Source organism: Anarrhichthys ocellatus, unplaced genomic scaffold, assembly GCF_004355925.1.
Source record: "Anarrhichthys ocellatus isolate YVR2014 unplaced genomic scaffold, GSC_Weel_1.0 scaffold8541, whole genome shotgun sequence".
Lineage (NCBI taxonomy): Eukaryota > Metazoa > Chordata > Actinopteri > Perciformes > Anarhichadidae > Anarrhichthys > Anarrhichthys ocellatus.
The window spans coordinates 1-1666 of NW_022288515.1; the positions used below are offsets into that span (position 1 = coordinate 1).

General features: G+C 42.8%; 1 protein-coding gene across 1 annotated transcript; it reads right to left on the reverse strand.

Moving 5' to 3' along the window:
• Nucleotides 1-10: 10 nt before the first annotated feature.
• On the reverse strand, nucleotides 11-1265 carry LOC116380732 (double C2-like domain-containing protein alpha; the record flags this gene model as incomplete). The annotated part of the gene is made up of 2 exons (XM_031842608.1): nucleotides 829-1265; nucleotides 11-139 (listed from the first exon to the last, which is right to left on the reverse strand). Coding segments are annotated over exons 1-2 (282 nt in total), but the record flags the coding sequence as incomplete, so codon positions are not given.
• Nucleotides 1266-1666: the final 401 nt, after the last annotated feature.

The window sequence follows — 1666 nt, forward strand, 5'->3', positions numbered from 1 at the left end:
TTCCGTGTGCAAAGTGAAGCTCGTGACCCGTCAGCGTCTCACCTATGAAGTCGTTGGAGCGTCCCAGGTCGTAGTCCCACACCGTGACCTCCAGAGTCTTGTTGGCGAGCTCCTGCAGAGAGATCTCATAGAAGAACTCCTGCAGAGATGAACCACATGCAGAGATTCACATCAGAAAACACTTCATGTGTGTTGAAGCGTGAAGAAACAACCCGCTTCCATTGTGTGGTGACGTTATGTATTTGACCGTCTCAGCCTGATGTCTCTTCTTCCTCTGAGTTACAGAGCTCCTTTAAAAACACACCAGTCACATCAAATATTTTACATAGTTTTTCATACATTTTTATCGTAATGTTTTTTCATGTATTTTACTTTTTCACATTATAGTATACATATTATATACAAGTAAAATATGTGAAAAATATCAAAGTTTTTAATATGTACATTTTTTGAAAGATGTAGAAAAAAAGTGAAAAAATATCTTCAAAATTTTTTTTTTATTAACATTTTTAATATGTGAACTTCTTTTGTTAAACGTATTACTGTTCTTAAATCTTTAAAACCCCATCAATGAGCATCAGTGTTGTTCCTTCATCACCAGATATCAATACTACAGTAAATGTGTATTAATGTGTGTACATCTGAACATACGTGTGCATCAACATTAGTGAGGTAGAAAGCATCCTTAAGTAATCACATTACTTTTTTCCTTCTAGTTAATGAAACATCGTGCTGCTTCATCTTCAGGAGTGTTCAGGTGAAAACACTCAGGTTTAGTTCAAGAGAAGATAAATATCAAATCTTTAAATAATACTGAGCAGTTCTCACCTCGTTGAATTCAGGGTTGAGGGTCTTTTTCATCACCGCTGTTTTGTGCTTGGATTTCTTCTGTATGTCGGGCTTCAGGTATCTGATGGTAGGATAAGAGAAGAAGAAGGAGGAGAGAAGAGGAAGAAGGAGAGAGAAGAAGAAGCAGCACATACATTTGTTGTATTTTGACACTAGAACAGGAGAAACAAAGTAACTTGAGAAACAGCATTTTAACTTTTTCTTTTTAAGTGTTCTTGTCACGGGAGGGAGTTCAACATCAGGACCCAATAGCAAGACCACAGGAGACAGAATCTGGTACAACTGATTTTATTTGACCAATAATAAAAGACAGGATCGACTGTGTGGAGCCCGTGGATCACAACGGAGGACACGGGGGATTCCCGGACCGGAGGACACCGGAGGCAGGCGCTCGAGGCAGAAGACGATACGGGGTTGAAGCGGGTGAAAACGGTACGAACTGACAACCCCAGACTGCAGGACCAGGGTTGATATAGTGCCAGGGGAATGGTTAGTGGGATCCGAGTCTGGTGTGTCAGCCTGCGGGAGGTAATCGGCTGGAGTGTCCGCAGCTGTGCACTAATCAGGGGTGTGGCCATGGGAGGTGTCTGGAGGCAGAGGAAAAACACAGAGCACATGGCACACAATAACAAACAGGGGAATGACAGAACACATGAGGAGAGGAGATCAGGGGAAACAGAGGACACACACAACGAGTCAGACAGGGATCCAACAGCAATTTAACAAACAGGAGCCTCAGTAGCGTGTGGAAGAACCATACACAGCCACAACAGCCTGGCTCCTCCTCCTCCTCCTGCTGCTGGTCACCAGCCTGGCT